Source organism: Bos grunniens, chromosome 3 (assembly GCF_055505025.1).
Source record: "Bos grunniens cultivar Pamir isolate PY7600 chromosome 3, Bosgru_T2T1.0, whole genome shotgun sequence".
In the NCBI taxonomy this organism is placed as follows: Eukaryota; Metazoa; Chordata; class Mammalia; order Artiodactyla; family Bovidae; genus Bos; species Bos grunniens.
In genome coordinates this window covers 104,484,194-104,507,338 of record NC_141167.1, presented here as the reverse complement: position 1 = coordinate 104,507,338, position 23,145 = coordinate 104,484,194, and the positions used below count along the sequence as shown (strand labels likewise).

Here is a 23,145-nt window from a genome sequence, read left to right as displayed (position 1 = left end):
AGCACATATGCACGTCACCTTCTGGGATACACTTTTCGACTTTATCTGCCGCTGCTGGTGGGGCTGATGGAAAGGGGTGGGAGGTGGGGGTTGGGGAGCAACCTCCATCCAGAACCTTCAGACTCCTGGAGCAGATCTGTCCCCACAGGCAGAAAGTTCCCAGAGGTCAGTATGTGACCCCCAGGTCCCACAGGCACCCCTGGGTTCGCCAGGCTTCCTAGGAGCCTTGGGCAGCCGCACCCTTTCCCAGGGAGGAGGTATCTGGGATTATTCACAGGGCGGGTCCCTGTTGTCAGCACCTGTCTGGTCTTGATTCTTCTCGGTTAGAGGGAGCCGCTCAGAGCCTGGCCCTCCTCCTCTCCCCCTTTTTTTAGGGCTCCTGGCTTTGCTCTTCTCTCTGAAAAACCAGGGCCCAGCCTCCGTTCCCGGGGCAAGAGTGCCCTCTAGTGCCCGGGAGGGTGAAGGCCGAGGAGGAGGGCAGGGCCAGAGGCCAAGCCTGAAAGGAGGCCCTGCCAGCCAATGAGGGGTGAGCCGGCCGCAGCTTGACCTGTGGAGCTGGGATAGCAAGGGACCCACAGGTATTTCCACATGTATTTCTGTGTGTGTGTGTGTGTGTGTGTGTAGCTATGTTTCTTCTTGAGAAGCCCTCTCTTATCAGAAGGACTGGACTCTACCAAATGGAGTGTAAAGATCAGGATTTTTGCTCTGCTCTGGAAATAGGACCACCCCCCAACCCCCGCTCCAACTCTTATATACACTCCTCTTCCCAATCGCAGTCTATCCCCAGCTGGGAAGAAATTCTCTGCATTAGACCCATCGAAGTGAGTTTGTATTTTTCCATTCTGCTACCCCCGGTCCCTGGTAGCTCAACTGGTAAAGAATCCACTTGCAATGCAGGAGACCTTGGTTAGATGCCCAGGTTGGGAAGATCTCCTGGAGAAGGGAATGGCTACTCACTCCAATATTCTGGCCTGGAGAATTCCATGAATAGAGGAGCCTGGTGGGCTACAGTCCATGGGGTCGCAAAAAGTCAGACATGACTAAGCAACCTTCACTTTCACTTTCAGCCCTGGACCTTATAGCCCTCTTCTATAAGAGTGGGGGTTAGCAACCCTAGATTGCAGGCTTGGTGTGAGGATTAAATAAAGCATGTGCGAGTGTCTACTCAGGCCTCACACATGGTAGGCACTCAATGAGATCTGGTTGCCCAGGGAAACAGGATGGGAGTGTTTCCCCATCCAATGAGCGCCTGACGTGTGCTGGGGACCCAGAGAAGCCTATTCAGGTGCTAACCTTCAGGAGGGCAGAAGGGGCCATGCAGTAGGGTGGGTGCCCCATTTGAGGGGTGAGCACAGTTGGGGTAACCATCATTGTCTTTCGTAGAGCTGAGGCCTCTCCTGTCCGTGTCCTGGAATCACGTGAAGATGCTATGGTGGCTTCTTGTCTTCTCCACTCTGGGTCTCGGGGCCTGGGGTGAGTTTTCTTCATTGGCTTAGAGAGTAACTAAGAAGGATCATCCTACAGTCTCGTAACAAGAAATCTTTAAATGCCTGCTCTCCCTTAGGAGGCTGATAGAAAGCCAGAGCAGCAGGAGGAGGACAGCTTTGCATTTAGAGCACAGAACTTGGAGTCCGTAGACCTGGGTGAAAATCCTTGCCCTGCCTCCAGCAATGATTTTAAACAAGTTAGTCACCTCTGGAAAGCTTAATTTTCCCACCTGAAGCCTGAGATAAGGTTATGATCTATATTTATCGTGAGAATAGAATGGGAAAATGCACTGGAAGGACTTAGCACTTGAGCAATGGGGCAATGATTCTATTTGCAATATTATGTCAGCCTATGACTGGGGTTTATGGTTGTCAGTAAGAGAAAGTTCCTTCGGGGTGGGAATCTGTTGAAATCCCCAAAGTCCCTCCCACAGGAGCATGGGCATAGCAAATGCCCCCAAAATCAATCCCAGAGGAACTGACTTGATTTGTGCAGGGAACTCCAGTCCCTTCTGTGCACAATCTGCCCCATTGCTTCCATTAGGCAAAATGCTTACAAGGAAAGACTGTGGTGTTGAAGAGCCTGGATGCATTTCCAGGTGGTTTTTGTTGTTGTTGATTTTGCCAGTTGTATGTGGCTCATGAGAAAAGGACAGTATTTCCGACCCCCTGCCCTTGTCTGTTTAACTAACTTCCTAGGTTACCTGGAGCTGGTGTTGGAGAAAACCATGCCTCATGGTACTGCTGGAGGTGGTCCTCTGGCCCCAGAGGGGCTTTCTGAAAGGACTCAGAGATCTGGGGAGGCAGAAGGTTGTGGAGAGGAGCCTGAGCCTCTGCCACGCAAAGGACTGGTACCGAGGGCTGATGCGAAATGGAATGTTCCTTTACAGGTGATTCCTCCTGGGATAAAATACAAGATAAACACCTGTCCAAGGGACTTCAGGACCTGCTTGGCAACATCTCCCAGCTCATTGAAAAAGACAAACGGGGTCTCAGTGGTGAGGAGGTTTGAGGACCAGCTGGGTTTCTCTTGGGACCAGGCACTTAATGGTGGGATGGGGTGGTTGGGGCTGAGACACAGGAACACCTGGGTGGGTTGTCTTAGGCCTTGGCAGGGAGGGAAGAGGGGGGAAAGGGGAAGTGGGAGTGCTGCTGGGAGGGGCCAGAAACCCAGGAAGGGGAGGTGCAGTCTTTGCATTCAGGCCCCCCTAGTCTGAGGTTGGAGACTTGCACTTTGCCCTCGGGAGTCCTCAGACTGAAGGGGAGTCACTGGCCCTGCCTGGAGGGCCCCCCAGGTTGAGGAGGAAATGCCCCCCTCCGGGAGCGCTGGGAGCAGGGCGAAAGAAGCAGAGTCCCAGAAGAAACTGTCAGTGAGCCTGGAGCACATGGAGGGCAGTAGCGCAGGGGTGGAACTGAGAGGGGCCCCTGGGGGCTTTCCCTGGGGCAATGGTGACATGAAAGTCTTCCTGGAGCAGAGCAGGGAGGGACCCTCAACCAGAGAAGGTCATCCAGGTGTGGGGGCCAAGCACCTAGGCTGCTCTGGGCAGGCGCAGTCCCTGCATTGGCGTGAGTAGTGAAATGGAAACACAGAGGCAAGGAGAGGAGGCTGTGCCTGTCTGACCACAGAAGGCCTCCTCCTGCAGCTCTTCTTCAGCCACCACGGGGCAGAACTGGCCTCAGCTGGTGCATGTGGCCCAGGGGCCCAAGGTGGCAACAGTGGAGCAGGGTGTGCCAAGTGACACCCGCACGGCTCCCCTGCAGGTGTCTCCACCATGGTGTCTCGCAAGCAGTGGGGGGCAGACGCCATTGGCTGCAGTGCCCAGCTGGCCCTGCCGGTGGACTTCCTTGTCACGCACCACGTTCCTGGGCTGGACTGTCAAAACCAGACCTCGTGCAGTCAGAGGCTGCGGGAGCTGCAGGGCCATCATGTGCGCAACGGCTGGTGTGACGTAGCCTACAAGTAAGAGGCTGGGCTGGGGGCGTGTGACCCAGCGCTCCTAAGGATGCCTCCCTCACCCCTCTCTTCTCTGTTTCCCTCATTTTCTGGGTTGTGGTTGTAGCTGGTTAATAATGAGTGCAATGAAAAAATATCCTATAAAATTCCAAAGCCTTTGAAATTTTCTGTGAGGTTCTTGACTTTGAGCTCTCTTAAAAGGAAGCAAGGAAGTTTTAAGTGATGACTGTACTTTCTGTTCGCCTCCTAATGGTTCACAGAGCACATCGCAGGTTAGGAATGGCTTCCCCGTATGTGGGTGCATGGGTGCGTTTGCCCCCTGACAAAGTGTGAGGTTGGCTGGGTGGGTGTCACCATCTCCATGTTACAGGCGGGGGGACCAAGGAAGGGGATCAAGGTCACACTGCTGCTAAGTTATGTGGCCCAAGCTGACTCAGGATTGCCCCTTTGCCCTCTGATCCTTCCACTACAGTGCGTGTTGGGGCTTTCACCTTATTGAGCGAGGCATCCATGTCTTCCCCTGATGGTCACTCTAGCAGGCCCTCCCAGTGCCCAGGACCAAGTTCCTCACCCACCTCTGATGTCAGTGCATTGTGGACGATTCCTGTGTGTGGGAATGGCTTCCCACCTCAAGAGCACCTGCATCTCTCTGCTTTTCTGCTTCACGCTTTCATCCAAGCCCCTGACGGTGAACCCCCGGGAGGGCAGGCTTTGTGGCTAACTTCTTAGTCCCCAGCCCTCTGAAGGGGCAATTTTAAGTACTTCTCTCCTTGGAAGGTCACATGTCAAGGAACGGGGTGCTGAGCCCCAGGTGTCCATGGGGAAGCCAACCCAATTCTTCACACATTGTCGTGGTTCTTCCTGGCTCACTCTTCTGGCCCCTTCAGTCTGGCTTCTGGGGTCTCTTCCCAAATAAACTGCCTGCGTCCACATCCTTGTTTGAGGTGCTACCTCCTGGGAAGTCTATGTAAGAGGTTACCCTAGCCGAGAGAAATCACACAAACAGCCTGTGTGGAGATCACAGACACACAGCATTTTGGAAGCAGGAGGAGAGCCATGTTTGAGGAAGTGTAGAGGCCGAGAAGAATCTTACATTGTTTGGTTGGGTCTGGGGGAGCCTCTGGGTGGCAGCTCCAGGACCCCTTCCCTTTCACGTGTGCAGGATGATTTATATAAAACCCAGCATCTGAACTGGGGATGGGATGAGGAGTGTGGGAGTGGTCCTTCTAAGGATGAGTGTAAGTCACTTTGTCTATCCATTGTCTCGGATGAATCCATGCAAATTCCCTCTAATGAACTTGGTTTGGCCCTTCTCCCTTAGGAGGCTAGGTTGGGGTTCCTCTTGCAGGGGTGTGCCTGGGGCCAGCCACCAAGCCTGGATTTCCCTCTCCACAGCTTCCTGGTTGGGGATGATGGCAGGGTGTATGAAGGTGTTGGCTGGAATGTCCAAGGTGTGCACACCCAGGGCTACAACAATATTTCCCTGGGCCTCGCCTTCTTTGGCACCAGCAAAGGTAATGGTCACCCCAGCTGTCCTTCTCCATAGAGTTAGCTAGTTCTTTGTCTCACACTGTCTCTCCACCCTCCTCACACCCTCTCCTGGAATTTTCTCCCCTGACTTTGGTGAACGGTCTTCCTCCCCCTGCTCTGGCTTCCTCCCCGCCTCCTCGCCCTCTGGCCACCCCTCAGGGAAGGCTCTCCATCCTTCCTCCCACACCCTAGTTCTGCTCCCGCTCTGGTCTTGGGAGGATCCGGGCTCCAACTCTCACTCTTGCATCAAAGACTAGAACACCTTCTCTCTAGCTCAGATGCTTCTGTAGCATCAGGCCTGGCTTCTGGCCAGCCACTTCCTCCTTCCATCTCTCTCTCTCTCTCTCTGAGATTTTCTGTGCAATTTTTAAAAGCCATGTTGGGATTCCAAACCCAAGTCCCCTTCACAGTCCTCTAGTCTTACTGCCACCCTGCCCACCTGCATCCCAACATACATCCATTGAATTTCTGAATGTTTTCAGTTAATAAGTGGGCTTCCCTGCTGACTCAGTGATAAAGAACTCACCTGCAATGCAGGAGATGAGGGTTCAATTCCTGGGTTGGGAATATCTGCTGGAGAAGGGAATGACAGCCCATTTCAGTATTCTTGCCTGGGAAATCCCATGGACAGAGGAGCCTGGCAGGCTACAGTCCATGGGGTCTCAAAAGAGTCAGACATGATTTTGCGACTAAATAACAACAGTTTAGCAAAGCCTCTGCACGTCTAGTTTCTCATGGCCCCCTCTCAATATCTTTTGAGATGGCCCAGATAAGTTTCATGACTACAATTACAGTTCCGCTACTGCTAAGTCGCTTCAGTCGTGTCTGACTCTGTGCGACCCCAGAGACGGCAGCCCACCAGGCTTCCCCGTCCCTGGGATTCTCCAGGCAAGAACACTGGAGTGGGTTGCCATTTCCTTCTCCAATGCGTGAAAGTGAAAAGTGAAAGTGAAGTCACTCAGTCGTGTCCGACTCTTAGTGACCCCATGGACTGCAGCCTACCAGGCTCCTCCATCCATGGATTTTCCAGGCAAGAGTACTGGAGTGGGGTGCCATTGCTTTCTCTGACAATTACAGTAGGTACAGCCTAAGTTTCAGAGAGGTAAGTAACCCAGGTGACATAGCCATAAGGAGAGGAACACAAGCTCATCCCTTCCATTTCTGCTCCAGGGCAGCTTCTGGTTTGCCAGAGGAGTCTCGATGTTCAACTTGGCTGGTTTCTGTGACCACTCTTTGCCCCTGGGTGTTACCTTGTGAGCTGTGGGATCTTGAGCTCAGTACTTCTTGGCAACCTCAAGTTCCTCTTTGTGAATAGTGGGGTTCATCATAGCATCTGCCTCACAGGCTTGATGTGAGGATTACAGTGGTCACGGCAGACAGAGAGGCTGGCACATGCCTGGAAGGGCCCTAGTGATGGGAACCCTAATGCAGCCAGGGGGCATTCGTGAACATGGGGCTGCCATCCAGCTCTTTCCCAGGGAGACAGATGAATGAAGTCTCAGTGGGTCTTTGGGAAAGGTCTTTCTCATCACCAAAGCTCTGTCCAGACAGACCCTTGAGTTCCAAGCTGTCCGACGCTCAGGATGAGCCTGTTTCCCTTCCTCCCCCTTCATCAGCTATGTGGGGGCTAGCAAGACATCTCGTCCTCCCCCACAGAACTCTGCAACTCAGGCCAGATCGAGGCTTCCTAAGATCACTCTCTTCCAGGCCACAGCCCTAGCCCTGCCGCCCTGTCAGCCATGGAAGGTTTGATCTCCTCTGCTGTCTGCAAGGGCCACCTGTCACCCGTGTATGTTCAGCCACTCCTTGTGAAAGGCGAGAGCTGCCTGTCCCCTCAGCAGAATGCAAGTCTCAAGGAAGGTAAGACTTTCAGTCTTAAAAAAAATTTTTTTTTTGGCAGTGCTGCAAGGCATATGAGATCTTAGTTCCCTGACCACGGATCAAACTCAGGTTGCCTTCCTTGGAAGTACAGAGTGTTAATCACTGAACCCCCAGGGAAGTCCCTAAGACCTTGAGTCTTACTGGACCTCCCTCCCATTCACTCCCACTCACTTCCAAATGTCATTGGATGTGACTTTTTCAGTCAGGCTCTCACTGGAGTTGTTCTTTTTTTTAAAATTATTTTTTAATTGGTGGAAAATTGCTTTACAATTTTGTGTTGGTTTCTGCCATAAGACGATGTGAATCAGTCATAATTATATATATCCCTCCCCACCCCCCAGCCCTCTAGGTCATCACAATGTGCCGGGCTGGGCTCTCTGGGTTATTTAGCAACTTCCCACTGTCTGTTTTACCGATGATGGTGTATATATATCAATGCTACTCTCTCAATTTGTCCCACCCTCATCGTCCTCTGCTGTGTGTACAAGTCTGTTCTCTACTAGGTTCATCAGTACCATTCCTCTAGATTCCATATATATATGTTACTATATGATACCCATTTTTGTCTTTCTGACTTACTTCACTCTGTATAAGAAGCTCTAGCTTTATCTATCTCCCTGCTACTGACTCAGATTCATTCCTTGTTATGGCTGAATAATATTCCATTGTGTAAATGTACCACAACCTTTTTTTTCTTTTAATACAAACTCATCTGTTGATGGACATCTAGGTTGCTTCCATGTCTTGGCTGTTGTAAATATTGCTTCAGTGAACATTAGGGTACTTGTGTCTTTTATAATTGTGGTTTTCTTGGGGTATATGCCCAGTAGTGGAATTTCTGGGTCATATGGTAGATTTATTCCTAGATTTTTAAGGAGTCTGCATACTATTCCATTTGTCTTCCATAATGGCTGTATCTATTTACATTCCCACCAACAGTGCAGCAGGGTTCCCTTTTCTCCATACCTTCTCCAGCATTTACTGTTTGTAGATTCTTTGATGATGGCTATTCTGACTGATATGAGTGATACATCACAGGAGTTTTGGTTTGTATTTTTCTCATAACTAGTGATGTGAGCATCTTTTCATGTGTTTATTTCCCATCTGTATGTCTTCTTTGGAGAAATGTCTGCCATTTTTTTTTTAATTGGGTTGCTTGTTTTTCTGATGTTGAGCTGTATGAGCTGCTTATGTATTTTTGAGGTTAACCCTTTGTCTGGGGAAACAGTGGAAACAGTGTCAGACTTTATTTTTTGGAGCTCCAAAATCACTGCAGATGGTGACTGCAGCCATGAAATTAAAAGAAACTTGCTCCTTGGAAGGAAATTTATGACCAACCTAGATAGCATATTAAAAAACAGAGACATTACTTTGCCAACAAAGGTCCATCTAGTCAAGGCTATGGTTTTTCCAGCAGTCATGTATGGATGTGAGAGTTGGACTATAAAGAAAGCTGAGCACTGAAGAATTGATGCTTTTGAACTGTGGTGTTGGAAAAGACTCTTGAGAGTCCCTTGGACTACAAGGAAATCCAACTAGTCCATCCTAAAGGAAATAAATATTCATTGGAAGGACTGATGTTGAAGCTGAAACTCCAATACTTTGGCTACCTGATGTGAAGAGCTGACTCATTTGAAAAGACCCTGATGCTGGGAAAGATTGAAGGCGGAAGGAGAAGGGGGCAACAGAGGATGAGATGGTTGGATGGCATCACCAACTCAACGGACATGAGTTTGAGTAAACTCCAGGAGTTGATGACAGACAGGGAGGCCTGGAGTGCTGCAGTCCATGGGGTCACAAAGAGTCAGACACGAGTGAGCGACTGAACTGAACTGAACTGAACCCTTTGTCAGTTGCTTCGTTTGCAATTATTTTCTCCCATTCTGCTGTTTATCTTTTCATGTTGTCTAGTTTCCTTTGTTGTGCAAAAGCTTTTAAGTTTTATTAGTTTCCACTTGTTTGTTTTTGTTTTTATTTCCATTAATTTAGGAGGTGGGTCAGAGAGAATCTTGCTGCAATTTATGTCAAAGAGTGTACTGTCTATGTTTTCCTCTAAGAACATTATAGCTTCTGGCCTTGCATTTACGCCTTTAATCCATTTTGAGTTTATTTTTGTGTATGATGTTAGGAAGTGTTCTAATTTCATTCTTTTACACGTAGCTGTCCAGTTTTCCCAGCACCACTTATTGAAGAAGCTGTCTTTTTCACTGGAGTCCTCTGATAGGCAACTGGTCACCCAACTCTCTGAAACATTAGGGCTGGCAAACCTTGAGAGGGACCCTCCAGGTCACCTACTTGCCCCTCAGATTCCTAGAGTGATAGAGGCACGGCACTCTGCATAGTCCGCCGTGTGTTCACTCATTTCTACATCAGTTACTTACTGAGCACCTGCGCGTCACTGAGGATGTATCAAGAGAGCAAACATGCAACAGCAGTGCCCTCGTGAAGTTTCCATCAAGATGGTAGAGAAACACAATAAGAACACAAACAAGTGAGATAGTTGGTGTGCTCCATGGTGAAGTGGTGAAAGTGCTATGAGGGGGAAAAAGCCTGGCGAGGGATAGGGTATACAAACACAAGGCACAAATGCACACCTTTCTAAATACAAAAATTACCAATAGAGCTGCATTAATAGACCAAAGAGCTTAAGGTATTACTTGTATTGACTTAAAGGAAGAGTTTAACATAATTCAAGGAAGATTAAAAGCAGATTTGGAGTTTAACAAGCAGCAACATCAAAACCAGGACAATTAGAAGGGTGTTTCCTGGTGGTCCAGTGGTTAGGGCTCTGTGCTTTCACTCCTGGGGGTCCCGGTTTGATCCCTGGTTAGGGAACTTAGATCCCACAAGCCACATGGTGTGGCCTAAACAAACAGTATAGTTAATAGGCACTATTCACCTTTTCTTGGACTTAAATAGAATTTTAAAGAAAATTGGAATTTTGTATTAGACCTTGGAGTGAGTTTGGTCTCTGCCTTTGGATGGTGTCATCTGTCAGTGTTAATAATTGCTTACACTGACAGAGTTTTGTGGACTACAAGTGATTCTTTTTTTTTTTTTTAATTTTATTTTATTTTGAAACTTTACATAATTGTATTAGTCTTGCCAAATATCAAAATGAATCCGCCACAGGTTACAAGTGATTCTTAAAGACATGTTTTCAGATGAAAATTCAATTGATTTCTCCAAAAAGACCTTGTTACACACACATACACACACACACACACACGACAGTTGTTCAGATAAATAAGTATACTTTGCACTTGGGATAAAGCATCCATGTCCCCTCAAGATCAACATTCCCATTGTCCTTTGGGTTCTGATTTTTGGGGTTGTAACTGGTGATTCTTAGCTCCTGCATCTTGAACGCAATTCCTGTTCCCAGATAGGCCACCAGGAGCTGCTGGGCTCTCCAGGTCCGTAGTCATGGTCAGGGCAGGATGCCAAGAGGGTGGGCAGGATGTTCAGTAGTGACGTGGGTGACCTGAGCAGGCACAATAAATCCTCACATCCATTTTTTGCCCCACTACAGCTTGCCCACTTATTGTCCAGCGGTCTGCTTGGGATGCCAGGGAGGCCCACTGCCCCAAGATGAACCAGCCAGCTCAGTATGTCATCATTATCCACACCGCGGGGCGAACCTGCAACAAGTCTGATGAATGCCGTGTGCTGGTCCAAGATATCCAGTCCTCCTTCATGGATAGATGGGAGTCGTGTGATATTGGGTACAAGTAAGTGTGCCTGAGGCTGTGAAGGCTTCTCTTCCCATGGGGGTGGATACTGAGCCTGTGAAAGGAGTGAGAAGAGGAGCTAATATTTGCTGAGAGCCCAGCATAGGAGCGGAAAAGGCAATGGCAACCCACTCCAGTACTCTTGTCTGGAAAATCCCATGGACAGAGGAGCCTGGTAGGCTGCCGTCTATGGGGTCGCAGAGAGTCGGACACAACTGAAGCGACTTAGCAGCAGCAGCAGTAGCAGCAGCATAGGAGAGGTGGTCCTTCTCACTCAAGGATTCCTCACCAAGCCCTGGGTAGGCCTTATTTAGGATGTAGCTAAGGGGTGGTCATCTCCCTTGAGCACATTCTCAAAATGTGTGTCTTTATTATTTTAATTGAAGTATAGCTGTTTATAATGTTTTGTTAGTTTCAGGTGTACAGCTAAGTGATTCAGTTTTATACATACATATATATTCTTTTTCAGATTCTTTTCCCTTATAAGTTATTCAGTTCAGTTCAGTCACTCAGTTGTGTCTGACACTTTGAGACTCCATGGACTGCAGCATGCCAGACTTCCCTGTCCATAACCAACTCCCAGAGCTTGGTCAAACTCATGTCCATTGAGTCGGTGATGTCATCCAACCATCCTACCCTCTGTCATCCCCTTCTCATCCTGCCTTCAATCTTTCCCAACTTTAGGGTCTTTTCAGATGAGTCAGTTCTTCACATTGGGTGGCCAAAGGATTGGAGCTTCAGCTTTAGCATCAGTCCTTCCAATGAATATTCAGAACTGATTTCCTTTAAGATTGACTGGTTTGGTCTCCCTGCAGTCCAAGGGACTCTCAAGAGTCTTCTCCAACACCACAGTTCAAAAGCATCAATTCTTCAGTGCTCAGCTTTCTTTATGGTCCAACCCAAATATACGTGACTACTGGGAAAACTATGGCTTTGATGAAAGTCTCTACTGTTTGCATTGTTTCCCCATTTATTTGCCATGAAGTGATGGGACCAGATGCCATGATCTTAGCTTTTTTAAAGTTGGGTTTTAAGCCAGCTTTTTCACTCTCCTCTTTCACTTTCATCAAGAGGCCCTTTAGTTCCTGTTTGCTTTCTGCCAAAATGGTAGTGTCATCTGCATATCTGAGGCTATTGATATTTCTCCCAGCAATCTTGATTCCAGCTTATGCTTCATCCAGCCTGGCATTTTTCATGATGTACTCTGCATTTAAGTTAAATAAGCAGGGCGACAATATGCAGCCTTGATATACTCCTTTCCCAATTTGGAACCAGTCAATTTTTTCATGTCCGGTTCTAACTGTTGCTTCTTGACCTGCATACAGATTTCTCAGGAGGCAGGCAACATGGTCTGGTATTCCCATCTCTGTAAGAATTTTCCAGTTTGTTGTAATCCACACAGTCAAAAGCTTTAGCATAGTCAATGAAGCAGAAGTAGATATTTTTCTGGAACTCTCTTGCTTTTTCTGTGATTCAACAGATGTTGGCAATTTGATCTCTGGTTCCTCTGATTTTTATAAATCCAGCTTGAACATCTGGAAGTTCTCAGTTCACATATTGTTGAAGCCTCGCTTGGGGAATTTTGAGCATCAGTTTGCTAATGTATGAGATGTGTGCAATTGTGTGGTAGTCTGAGCATTCTTTGGCATTGCCTTTTTTTGGATTGGAATGAAAACTGACCTTTTCCAGTCCTGTGGCCACTGCTGAGTTTTTCAAATTTGCTGACATATTTACTGCAGCACTTTAACAGCATCATCTTTTAAGATTTGAAATAGCTCTACAGGAATTCCGTCACCTCCACTGGCTTTGTTCATATTGATGCTTCCTATTTAACTTATATGCAGAGTACATCATGAGAAACTCTGGGCTGGAGGAAGCACAAGCTGGAATCAAGATTGCTGGGAGACATATCAATAACCTCAGATATGCAGATGACACCACCCTTATGGCAAAAAGTGAAGAGGAAATAAAAAGCCTCTTGATGAGAGTGAAAGAGGAGAGTGGAAAAAGTTGGCTTAAAGCTCAACATTCAGAAAACGAAGATCATGGCATCTGGTCCCATCACTTCATGGGAAATAGATGGGGAAACAGTGGAAACAGTGTCAGACTTTATTTTTTTGGGCTCCAAAATCACTGCAGATGGTGACTGCAGCCATGAAATTAAAAGACGCTTACTCCTTGGAAGGAAAGTTATGACCAACCTAGATAGCATATTGAAAAGCAGAGACATTACTTTGCCAAAAAAGGTCCATCTAGTCAAGGCTGTGGTTTTTTCCAGTGGTCATGTATGGATGTGAGAGTTGGACTGTGAAGAAAGCTGAGTGCCGAAGAATTGATGCTTTTGAACTGTGGTGTCGGAGAAGACTCTTGAGAGTCCCTTGGACTGCAAGGAGATCCAACCAGTCCATTCTAAAGGAGATCAGTCCTGGGTGTTCTTTGGAAGGAATGATGCTAAAGCTGAAACTCCAGTACTTTGGCCACCTCATGCGAAGAGTTGACTCATTGGAAAAGACTCTGATGCTGGGAGGGATTGGGGGCAGGAGGAGAAGGGGATGACAGAGGATGAGACGGCTGTATGGCATCACCGACGCGACGGATGTGAATCTGAGTGAACTCCAGGAGTTGGTGATGGACAGGGAGGCCTGGTGTGCTGTGATTCATGGGGTTGCAAAGAGTCGGACATAACTGAGTGACTGAACTGAACTGAACTGAAGGCCCACTTGATTTTTGACTCCAGGATGTCTGGCTGTATGTGAGTGATCACACCATCGTGGTTATTTGGGTCATGAAGATCTTTTTTTGGTATAGTTCTTCTGTGTATTCTTGCCACCTCTTCTTAATATCTTCTGCTTATGCTATCTATTAGGTCCATATGATTTCTGTCCTTTATTATGCCCATATTTGCATGAATTGTTCCCTTGGTATCTCTAATTTTCTTGAAGAGATCTCTAGTCTTTCCCATTCTATTGTTTTCCTCTATTTCTTTGCACTGATCACTGAGGAAGGCTTTCTTATCTCTCCTTGCTATTCGTTGGAACTCTGCATTTGGATGAGTATATTTTTCCTTTTCTCCTTTGACTTTAGCCTCTTTTCTTTTCCAGCTATTTGTAAGGCCTCCTCAGACAACCATTTCACCTTTTTTGTATTTCTTTCTCTTGGGGATGGTCTTGATCACCACCTCCTGTATAGTGTCACAAACCTCCATCCATAGTTCTTCAGGCACTCTATCTAGCAAATCTAATCCCTTGAATCTATTTGTCACTTCCACTGTATAATCGTAAGGGATTTGATTTAGGTCATGTCTGAATGTTCTAGTGGTTTTCCCTACTTTCTTCAATTTAAGTCTGAATTTGGCAATAGGAGTTCATAGTGTGAGCCACAGTCAGCTCCTGGTCTTGTTTTTGCTGACTGTATACAGCTTTTCCGTCTTTGGCTACAAAGAATATAATCAATCTGATTTTGGTGTTGACCATCTGGTGATGTCCACGCGTAGAGTCATCACTTGTGTTGTTGGAGAGGATGTCTGTTATGACCACACAATATTAAGTATAGTTCCCTGTGCTATACAGTAGGTCGTTGTTGGTTATCTCCTTTATGGACAGTAGTGTGACTGTGTGTCCTTTTGAAAGGTCAGATATTGACATGATGGAGACCAAGGCTCTGCTGAAAAGGTACTATAGAACATCAAATGCAGGGAAGATTGTAAAACCCGTAGAAAGGAGCATCTAAAGATTATGCCTTTTTCACATAATCACCTCCCACTCCTCAGCTTAGGCTCTGTCTCTCAGTTCAGCACCAACCTGAAGTTTGTCTCCCTCATGTTAGACTCTCCTTTGCATCTGGAAAGTATCAGCCTCCTTGGGGAGGACATCTTTCCTTACACAGGAAGATGAGGTGACGGGGAGCAGCCAGAGAAGAAGCAACTGGGAGAGTGTGGTGCAATGGAAGCTAAGAATGTTTGAAGAGGTGGGAATTGGCAGGACCTCTGCTTCCCTGGTCGGAGAAGGCAATGGCACCCCACTCCAGTACTCTTGCCTGGAAAATCCCATGGATGGAGGAGCCTGGTGGGCTGCAATCCATGGGGTTGCTAAGAGTCGAACACGACTGAGCAACTTCACTTTCACTTTTCACTTTCATGCATTGGAGAAGGAAATGGCAACCCACTCCAGTGTTCTTGCCTGGAGAATCCCAGGGACGGGGGAGCCTGGTTGGCTGCCGTCTATGGGGTCGCACAGAGTCAGACACGACTGAAGTGACTTAGCATAGCATAGCATAGCTGCTTCCCTGGTGGCTCAGATGGTAAAGCATCTGTCTACAATGTGGGAGACCCAGGTTCAATCCCTGGGTCGGGAAGATCCCTGGAGAAGGAAATGGCAGCCCACTCCAGTACTATTGCCTGGAAAATCCCATGGATGGAGTAGCGTGGTAGGCTACAGTCCATGGGGTCACAAAGAGTCGGACACAACTGAGTGACTCCATTTTGTTTCTTTCTGGAACAGAAAGGTGAGGGAAGGCAAGGTCGGGGAAGTGTTCTCCTGTCCAGACAGTACCTTTGGATTTCTCTAATGGCAAAGTCTATAATCCTTTTATAAAGAACACACTGACCTAACAGAAGAGTGGAGACTTTTTGAAGGATGCTTTCAGAGACTGAAGATAAGATGTTTGGGGTTAGATACTATCTAATATCTTGGACTTAGCATCTGAAAAACAACAACAAGTCCTATCAGAAACAACTGCACAGAATTTTAAATCTTAGGGTGGGTCTCTAGTAACCCAGATGGCATATTTGTGCATGTGAATCAAAGGAGCCCTAGTGGAGCTGGATTTTAGTCCTTACTTGTCCCCAAGCCCAGAACAGCTATGTGCAGGGACCCTGCCTTAGATGGGTTTACCACTGCTTGATATGTACTCCTGGGCTGACTGCCTCTCCTCTCTCCAATCCCTGGTAGTAACACCGTTTTCAAGACAGGAGGAAACTTTCCCTCCAACATCTGTTGCCCATCAGGATGTGTTTTGCTGGGCCCTGCTATGCAGAATTATTCCCAGTAGGAGGAGGGAATGGTGGGATTTCTCACCAAGATCAGGAGCCCAGCAAGGGGAGTAGGTGGGTCCAGGTGTGGGTTCATGGTCTTTCCGGATGGCAGCTGAAGCCAAGGAAGTAGATGGGTTAGTCCTGGGACAGTGTGTCAAGTGAGAAGAGGGGGGTTAAGGCTGCATCCCAAGGAACCCCCTAGGTGCAGGGAAGGACACAGGAAGATGAGATGATGAGGAGCAGCCAGAGAAGAAGCAACTGGGAGAGTGTGGTGTGATGGAAACTAAGAGTGTTTGAAGAGGCAGGGATTGGCAGGACCTCCTGAACAGAGAGGCCAGGGAAGGCAAGGTTGGGGAAGTGTTCTTTGCGTGACCTTAGTCGAGGGGAGGTGTAGGTCATCTGGGGGCAGCAGTTTCACTGGTGAGGTAGGGCTGCAGGGGTTGAAAGCTGTCACTCTTCCTAGTCTGTGAGCTACCTGCGACAGTGGTGCTGTGCTGAGGCCCATGGGCTCATGAGAGAGGATTGTTGTTAAGACTTTTGTCAAATCATTGGTAGGCTGAGATCAACCATGGTGGGAGATCAATGCCCATGAGAGCTGGCTGACCAGCATGACACTGGCAAGGACTCCTTTTTTGTTACAGTGTTTAAAACTTGATAAGCTAATCAATGTCTGATGAGTAGACAAGAATGAATGAATGAATGGAACAGTCTCAGAGTGCCTCTCTTTCATGCCCTTCTCCATCTCCCCTGGCTGTCCTCTAGCTTCCTTGTGGGCCAGGATGGCATCATCTATGAAGGAGTAGGCTGGAGTGTCCAAGGTTCCCACACCTCTGGCTACAATGACATTGCCCTGGGCCTCGCCTTTATGGGCACCTTCTCTGGTAAGTGGATGCTTATGGCAGTAGTGGTCATTGTGTGGTATTTGAGGGAAAGCATCTGGCATGAAAGACAGTGGTGTCAGACACAGGTATCATTTTAGTGGCTGTGTGTGCTGGATTTAAATGGCAACCCACTCCAGTGTTCTTGCCTGGAGAATCCCAGGGACGGAGGAGCCTGGTGGGCTACCATCTCTGGGGTCGCACAGAGTCGGACACGACTGAAGCGACTTAGCAGTAGCAGCAGCAGCAAGCAGTGCTGGACTTGCCCGCCTCAGATCTGATGTTGAACTAAGTTCAGTGTGAGAGGTGGCCTCTGAGACAGAATTCCACCCTAAATTTACATCTTTCACACCCAAGTAAATGCCTCTCTCTTCTGATATCCAAGACACATTAGACAAGGAAAGAAGATTTTTGTGTATGTTTCTGATAAATTTTTACCATGACATCCACATGTGGACACTTGCCTTATTTGCCAAACACACAGACGAGCCCCGTATCTGCATCCAGAGTGCACGCTGAGAATTGCCATTGCTCAGAGATTTGATCAGAGTCTGTTTAAGCTCAGGGGCCTTTTGTGGAATCTCTGGGAAGAGAAGGCTATGTCCCTGGGGGCTAATACTAAATCGGGCGTTGGATAGGGGAAGGGGTGAGCCAGGAATATGCCTGGGGATGATGCTGGGAATGTGAAGGTGAAGAAAACACTCCATGGCTAATGCAGGGTTGCTCAACCACAGCATTATCAACATTTCAGGTCAGATAATTCATTGGGGCTGCCCTGTGCACTGTAGCGTACTTAGCAACATCCCTGGCCTCTAACTACTGGATACCTACAACATCCCCCTCACTGTGACAACCAAAAGTGTTTCTAGAAATTGCCAAAGGTCCCCTGGGGGGTTAGACTGTCCCCTGTAGAACTACCAGGCTAAAGGCTTTGTACAGCCCCAGAATGATTGCATATTGTATCTCAGGCTCTGCTCTTGAGGCTCAGGAAGAACTTTGATGCTGAGGAATCTAAAGTCTTGACTTGGTTTCTATCTGTCTGCAAGGTGAAATGTACCAGTTTGGTGGTAAAGGTGGGTTAGGGGGATCTGGGAGTGTGTCCTGCCCTGGAACAAGCTTGGGAATCCTATAACTGATGAGTCTGCTGTGTTTTGCAGGTTCCCCGCCCAATGCCGCAGCGCTGGAGGCAGCCCAGAACCTGATCCGGTGTTCCGTGGTCAAGGGGCACCTGGTCCCCGACTACCTGCTGGTGGGGCACAGTGATGTGACCAACGTTCTGTCTCCTGGGCGGGCTTTGTACAACATCATTAAGACTTGGCCTCATTTCAGACACTAGGGAGCCCCTTTTCTGCCCAAGACCATTCCCGTCCCCACCCCCATCCCCTTCCCCAACCCCACCTGCTGGTCCTCCCCTTCCTCTCCATTCTGATTCAACACCTGTATCCTCTCCTTGCCAGCCGCATCCTGTCCCTCCTGCCTCAGGTTAGTATGATCATTTCCTGCCAGCATCTCCCAGAGCCCCTTAAACCCTGTGGTTGGATGTTCCCAGCCCTCTGAGCCTGGGCCAGTCTTCCTCTTTTCTCACCTTCCTCTCCCTGCCACCTGTGTCTTCAGCCAGGTGAGCTTTCTTGTGCCCTGGTGCACACCCCTCTCCTGGTGTGCCTTCCCCTGCCGTCTGCCTGGCAGCCCCCAGCTTCATGAAGTGTGACCCAGGTCAATGTCCCAGCCCCTCCTCTCTGTTCACACGCTGCCTTGCCCGAATCTGAATGCAGCCCTTATTTCAGGGCAGTAATTGTTTATAGATATTCTCTCCAATGGGCTGTGAGGTTGTCCAGTTTCATTCATGTCTGTGTCTTCAGTTCTTCAGCAGTGTCTAGAATTCAGAAGATGAGACAGATATTTTTTGGAGAAATGGATGAATAAAGGGGAGTGGGCCAAGTCCCTGCTCCCCTTTCCAATTTGCTGGACATACCCTCTTTGGGCAACATTTGCTGGACCTTGGGCAGTCCCTCATCCTGCCAGCACTCTCTCTGTTCCATTCTTTTCCAATCTGAGGCTCAGAATCGGCTCTGGTTGCTTGTCTCTAGGGTCCCATGTCCCCATCCTCCCATACCCCTGTGAGGACAGGACCATGCACTACTCCAGACCCAGGCCTAGGCTGTGTCCACACAGGCCACCCAGCACCTCCCCACACAGGAGATGCTCAGAGATAAAAATTTATAAACTAGCATTTCAGATCCAGCTAAAAATATCAAGAAAATCATGTAAGATAGGAAAGAAAAATTAACTACAAGTGTAAAATATGAGAAATTGGGTAATAGAACTCATGAGAGAGTAAGAAATATAATAACCATTTCAGAAATGACCAGGCAAAATAAGGAAAATAAAAAGTAAATGCACATAACAGATAATACCTTAGAAGAAAACGAAAATCAAATAAAGGAAAAAAATTAAAAATCCAAAAGAAATAAAAAACGAGAGTAAAACAACTAGATGGAAAGTAACCAATATAGTTGATAAGCAAAGAAGTTACAAGGTATGTATAACTGAAGTCCCTAAACAAGAAAACGAAAATAAGGGAATAGGACAAATACAAAAACTGTAATTCTAGAAAACCTTCCTGAAAAAAAAGTTTTGAAAATTTGCTTTTACTTTGCTTTGTATTTAAAAAAAATGATTTAAAAAGAATGTATTAAAAAGATGAATTACAGGGTGTATTAAACTAACGGGTTTTCAATAAAAGATTTCCTTTGGGCATTCAGGATAAAAACCAAAAATGTGACAAATAAGAGAAAAATGTCATCAGACTTATGACAACATTTTCAGCTAGGGAAAAAATGGAAGAATATATTTAAAATGTAAGGAAAAAATGTGATAATGTGATCCAAGGGTTTTATAGTCAATAAAATTGAGCTTCAAATACAAAGGTCACAGATACAGTCTCATCAACATGTAAGAACTCTGGGAATATAGTCTCATGAGCCCTTCCTTAGGAATCTACAAGATAATGACCTCAAACAACCAAAATAAGACATTAACATAATGACCAGAGATAAATATTAATGTATGTGTATTTGTAAATTAAGACTAAATGAAGATTATCAAAGTGAGAGTATAGTATGTAATGGTTGTGAGTGCTAACAATGCAGCAGATTATAGAACTGAAAAAAAATGTGGAGGGAATGAGAAGAGTGTCTGAAAATTTGCTTTTAAGCTATTTTAGTAATTATATTGTTGGTGCTAATCTTTGTATTGTTTTTGCATGAAAGTTTACTGTGAGATGTGGGATCAAACAAATGAGTAAATATGTGATATTCTAATTCCATCATCCCCAGTGTTTTTGAAAGTAAGATTCTCAGGGTGGAAAAAGAAGAGGTTAAGTAATATACCAGAGCCCTGGATTTGAATTGAAATATAAGGATAAACTCACGAGGTACTTATGAACTCATGAAGTGTTTCATCTTAACGTTTTTAACCACTGTCTGGTGAAAGGTCTGGAAACTATGATCAATCCAGTAGCAATAAGTTAGCACCAGATTGTGAGCTGAAATTACAATATCCCAATAAAAGAAATCAAAAGTTCTTGGAGAAACAACTGATTTTGTGTCTGGGGATAGAAAATGTGCAAGATAAGTGTGAAACATTTTCTCATATCAGATAACAATGAAGCCAAAAAACATTTTCTCAGTTTGGGTCAAAAGGTCTTGGGAGATTGCTGCCTAATGGGAGAATTCCAATGTCTACTATCTACCCAATGGGACAAGCTGAGCTTTGAGAGCAACAATAATTTCTATGGGTCTGAGCTCATTAAATTTAAATTCATAAGTTCATAATGATACAAAATGCCTAACCGATCACCTTTGGAAAACCTGAATCCACTTATTTATTTGAAAAGCTGTAAAAAGGGGAAAGAAAAAAGCCCCCGTTCTGCTCTTCCTATACAAAGAACACAAGTGAATAACCAAATGGTAGAGAAACTTCACCAAACTTCACCAGATGTTCACATGTCAAGTGTGAATTTCCTGGTGGTTGGTGAAAAGGCCCTCAAAGTAATGTCAGACACTAACCAGTTCCTGAGCCGTGTGTGTTTCCTTTAGTATTACCCTTATAACATGACGCTTGTAAAGGATACTGTCGGGTGATCATTACTTGTGATGGGAGGACAGAGGTTCTTGGAGAAATAATTGATTCCAAGTCTGGGATAAGAAATATACAAGATACATATGTGATCTATGGACAGTTCAGAGTGTGCCTATCACTGCAGAAATGTTGGGGAAGCTCGGCTTAGATCTTAGTTACTGTGAGGCCAAATTTATACATTCTATTTTTACTTTCACATCAAATGATGATGATATTGAAATACCTTGGGCAAGGCTAGTTGAGAAGGGATGGGAACTTACATTGTAAGAACTTAGAAGACTGTGGATATAATAAGATAAAGAATCAAATGTCCACATATCTTTAGGCTGTTTAGACTAAAGGTGAAGCTCTTGCTTTCACATAGTACATGGTTGTTTCATCTGTAGGTGCTCTGGAGTGGGGAGAACTTGCCAGGGAACTGATATACGGATTCACCAAGTTCCTCCCTTCCTCAAGAGGAGAGACCCTTCCTTGCGAGAAGAAGAGGGCTGGAGGGAGGTGGTTTGTGCTCTAAGAGTCATGGAGCTGTGAACCTCAGGGTCTGCTCATATGCACTCACTCTTCCCCTCTAGTTTTGGGAGACATCTGTTCATCTTTTATGTCCCAATCCAGCATCACTTTCTCACAAACGTGCTCAGTGCCCTGCTTTTTCAGCACAGCGCCATCATCATTAGAGATGTGTTCATTCGATTGCTTTGTGTCTCTCTTTCCCCCTAGGATATAGACCTCATGGGGCAGACACAGGGTGTGTTTCTCTCCCTGGCATATCCCCAGTTCCTAATACGGTGTCAGGAGCACTGGGTCACCCTGGTAGCTCAATGTTTGTTTCATCAATCAATGTATATATGTTCTCGATTTCTGGATTGTGAGAAGGATCTCCTCATATTCCAGTTACCATAGATTGAATTTTGCTATAGACTGGTTTTTCTAGTAGTCTGTATGAATGTGAGAGCTGGACTATAAGGAAGGCTGAAAGCCAAAGAATTGGTGCTTTTGAACTGTGGTGTTGGAGAAGACTCTTGAGTGTCCCTCGGACTGCAAGGAGATTCAACCAGTCAATCCTAAAGGAAATCAGTCCTGAATATTCACTGGAAGGCCTGATGCTGAAGCTGAAACTCCAATACTTTGGCCACCTGATGTGTAGAACGGACTCATTGAAAAAGACCCTGATGCTGGGAAAGATTGAAGGCAGGAGGAGAAGGGGACGACAGAGGATAAGATGGTTGTAATGCATCAGTGACTCAATGGATGTGAGTTTGAGCAAGCTCCAGGAGATGGAGAAGGACAGGGAAGCCTGGCGTGCTGCAGTCCATGGGGTCACAAAGAGTCAGGCACGACTGAGCAATTGAACAACAAAATAGATTGAATTGTGTCTCCCTGAAAATTCATGTGTTGAAGCCTTAACCTCCAAGGTGATGGTATTTGGAGATAGGACCTTTGGGAGGTAGAGCTAGATGAGATCATGAGGGTGGGGCCCTCATGAAGAGATTAGGGTCCTTATAAGAAAAGACATCAGCAAGCTTTCTCACTCTCTCTTTCCCCTGACTAGGTCAGGACACAGTGAGAAGATCCCAGGGCCCGAGAGTGCTCTCTTGTCTAACAGTTGGAAATGAATTGTCCGAAGAGACACATGTACTGACAAAGCAAAAGACTCTATTGGGAAGGGGTGCCTGGGCAGAGAGTGGGAGGGTAAGGGAAGCCAGGAGGACTGCTCTGCCATGTGGCTCACAGTCTCAGGTTTTATGGTGATGGGATTAGTTTCCAGGCTGTCTCTGGCCAATTATTCTGACTCAGGGTCCTTCCTGGTGGCTCACACATTGCTCAGCCAAGATGGATTCTAGCAAGTAGGATTCTGGGAGGTTGGTAGGACACGTGGCGTCTCCTTTTGACCTTTCCCAAATTCTTCTGGTTGGTGATGACTTGTTAGTTCTGTGTTTCTTACCAGGACCTCCTGTCATAAAATAACTCACGCAAATGGGTTGCTATGGTGCCTGGCTAGGGTGGGTGGTTTCAACCAGTTTTCCCCCTAACAGTTCCAAGCCAGGAAGAGAGCCCTCACCCCAAACTGACCATGCTGGAGTCTTGATTGTGGACTCTAGACTCCAAAATTGTGAGAAAATAAATTTCTGTCTAAGTCATTCAGTCTAGGGTATTTTATGGCACCCCAAGCTAAGACTCCTATATATCTCAATATTTTATTTTAAATCTCTAGATTTTAAAATAATAGTGTCTATCTTAATTGAAATACGAAACTAAAAATAATATGCAAACCCAATAAAGCATGTCTCCAAGCAGTCAGGTGCAGCCTCTGCTTGTAGGGTGGTTGTTGGTGTGCTGGCCTAGCCTCCCACTTGTGACTTTGAGGTCCTTGAGGGTGGGGACCCTGTCTTCTTCCTCTCTGGATTCCACACACCTAGCCCGTGCAAGGGATAGCCGACTGGCAGGGCTTCCTGGAGGCTGGGGCTGAGGAAGCAGCTGGGGAGCCTCGGGCAGCCGCACCCTTTCCCAGGGA

The 23,145-nt window shown here is 46.7% G+C and overlaps 1 protein-coding gene across 1 annotated transcript; it reads left to right on the top strand.

The window, feature by feature from the left end:
• The first annotated feature begins 311 nt into the window (after positions 1-311).
• On the top strand, positions 312-19,737 carry PGLYRP4 (peptidoglycan recognition protein 4). The gene is made up of 9 exons (XM_086392748.1): positions 312-578; positions 1,384-1,473; positions 2,378-2,485; positions 3,249-3,447; positions 4,837-4,955; positions 6,679-6,831; positions 10,385-10,583; positions 16,378-16,496; positions 17,651-19,737. Exons 2-9 carry the CDS (start codon positions 1,425-1,427, stop codon positions 17,827-17,829), a joined length of 1,125 nt encoding a protein of 374 aa, XP_086248874.1. The 5' UTR covers positions 312-578; positions 1,384-1,424; the 3' UTR covers positions 17,830-19,737.
• Positions 19,738-23,145: the final 3,408 nt, after the last annotated feature.